Here is a 2,663-nt window from a genome sequence, read left to right on the forward strand (position 1 = left end):
GATGATTAAATTCAAAGCAGCAAAACATACGGAAAATCCATTATTTTTGGGGGGATTTTTTCATTAATTTCATAAATTTTTATGGGATTTCGGTGTAACAATCAACATATACCGAATCGAACCGAACCGAAAACCGTGAATCGAACCGAACCGTGGATTTTGTGAACTGTTCCACCTCTAATATATATATATATATATATGTGCTATCTGTGCTTTCAGATTGTGATGCTGGGATTACAGAAACATCTGAAGTTACAAATAAAGGCATAAGGAGTGTTAGATCGGTGTGAGGGGGGCATACTGAGGACACTGGCAGAATAAAATCAGTTATTTAAATGCTGTTAATCTCATTTTGTTTACATTGTGCTAATTCACAACAAATGTCTTCATTTTACACAGAACAAAATCCAATTAATGTTGAGATGTTGAGAAATAGTCTAATCATAACTCAAAATATTAAATAGGGAACATAAGATTTCTGTAAAAGAAGATTTTTTTTACTGAACTCAACCTGCTTCCATTTGGAATCAATTTAAATCAATTTCAAAATAAAGGTTTTGGCTGCAAATTAAAAATGACATATAGAAGGTATAATGCTCTGGATTATTTAGAAAGGCAGAGTGGGAAACAGTTGACCTTTAATAAACATGAATGCTTAGATTTTTATCAGATCATATCTATAGATACAGATCATGTGATGTCCCCTTCCAAGGTAAAGATACCAGCTCTACTTGAGACACATAAAAAGCTTTGGCACTAACATTTTAGATAGAATAGATTATGATAGAATAGAATAGAATACAATAGAATAGAAATCCACTTTATGTTTCCACAGACACTGAGTGAAATCAGGAGTGTCATTAGTAAAGCAGAAAGGCATATTTCAGCCCATAAATATTTCTTTCTCTTAGAAGTTTTCTGGATCTTCATGCTAAATAATTTGTTTTTTAAATCAACACATCCTGAATTCATCAGATATCTGAACGATTTCTTGCTCCAGAATCCCTACAGGGTTAAGATAGTTTCCTCTCTATTGGTTCGAGACAGCTTTAACGACTTTAGAGCGTGAAAAGTTTCATTCACCTGATCTCCTTGGTGGGCTACAATAGATCCAGCTTTGACCTGACGAAGCGTCACCCTTCCTTCCAACAGACTGGGGTCCTGTTCAACAACACCAGCAGATAACATGTCTCTGTTAAGCCCATGTTAGCAAACCACAACTAATTAACTAATTAAAACATTTCCTCTGAAAGCTACCTGTAGCTGGATGACCTGCAGCAGGTCCTTTTTAGCAGCCTGGAAGATGGTGTTGACTTTGTTATGATGGCCGCTTCCTGCTCCAGGCTCGCAGTAATGATAAACAGCAGACGGAGCGGGCAGCATAGTCACGCTCTTCTTCAGAATAGACTGAGGACACAAAGATTGACCAAAAACAATCAGAAGAACATTGGGTGACTTTACAGGGAGATTGTGCAGCTTTAAAGGGTCTAAGCCAACTCAGTTTAAAACTGGAATAAAGTTCATTCTTCTACAGAAACCTTAACAGAGCCTTGGGTTCCCGCCTCTTCTTTGGAGGACTGAGGCTGGTCGAACCATCTGCTGCCCTCTGCAGGTCCTTCACCTCCTAAAAAGAACCCAACACACGTCATTAAAGTAAAGTTGCAGCTTCTGCCTGTCCTGATACCTGTTACCCCAAAATCCTACATCCTCAGCTGCGTTCCAGACGGCCTGTGCAAAGCCAAGCCTACAGCCTCCGCTGTTCCTCCCGTCTTGCTGCACTCCGACTTCCTCGGAGCTTGAGGAGAGCATGCGCCATATTATCATTAAATTCATAGGAGCAAAACATGCTTTAAATTAACGCTTAATTTATTATATATTTTAAAAATTCCAATTAGCATCCAGTATATGTTCAGTATCTGCACAAATATTTTCTTTTTGTTGTGGATTTTTTCTAACAGGGATAACTAGGATCATACAAAACTGTTTGTTCTCTACTTCCAAACTCAGCATCTCTTCATCCATTCATGTAATAGGAAGTTTCTTTTGACCTTTTTTGATTTATTTAAACTTTTAATCAAATTTCGATGTAGATGACAAATCTGCTTCCTTGTCTGTTGAAGAACCAATAGTTTGCATCCAATCTTTTACTTCAACGGTGTTCATTTTTTTTGGAATATATAAGAATTATGCTCTAATTTGTAGTTACCGATCTGTTGTTACTATATTTTAATTTGACAAACCGGATCTTCTCGATGTTCTTTTTCCTGTTTGGTGCGATTGCAATTGCAGATCTTGATCTGGCCGGACCGGAGCAGAGCAAAGAAGAGCTTGGCTCCGTATTTTGACGATGACGGACAGAAAAGACGTACATGGACGGTGTTATGCGGAGGAGTAGCGGTGGATGTGGAGCAGCTCTCATTAATTAACATGACACAAGTACTCCGTACAACGTATGTGAGCGGGGCGGAGTGCTGACGGACTATATGGAATCTGGGGGTTAGAGGAATTACTGAAGCCTTTCCACATCCAGACAGAGTGACAGAAGCACAACTGGACTGAAGCTTTTTAAGGAGTTAAAATGGCCTAGTCAAAGTCCCAAGTAAATATCCCTAGCATTTGGTTAATTTTGGTCTTTCCAGACACTTTATCAGCCAATCAGGCTT

General features: G+C 38.6%; 1 protein-coding gene across 1 annotated transcript in view; it reads right to left on the reverse strand.

Annotated features, from left to right (window-relative positions):
- pnpla7 (patatin like phospholipase domain containing 7) overlaps positions 1-2,663 on the reverse strand; it is a 53,759-nt gene that overhangs the window by 24,549 nt on the left and 26,547 nt on the right. Inside the window, exons 14-16 of the mRNA XM_015379923.1 lie at positions 1,539-1,624; positions 1,258-1,407; positions 1,084-1,161 (exon numbers count right to left, since the gene is read on the reverse strand). Of these exons, the coding sequence (XP_015235409.1) occupies positions 1,084-1,161; positions 1,258-1,407; positions 1,539-1,624 (314 nt within the window). The remainder of the gene's footprint in view (positions 1-1,083; positions 1,162-1,257; positions 1,408-1,538; positions 1,625-2,663) is intronic.

Source organism: Cyprinodon variegatus, unplaced genomic scaffold, assembly GCF_000732505.1.
Source record: "Cyprinodon variegatus isolate N-32 unplaced genomic scaffold, C_variegatus-1.0 Scaffold203, whole genome shotgun sequence".
Classification (NCBI taxonomy): Eukaryota; Metazoa; Chordata; class Actinopteri; order Cyprinodontiformes; family Cyprinodontidae; genus Cyprinodon; species Cyprinodon variegatus.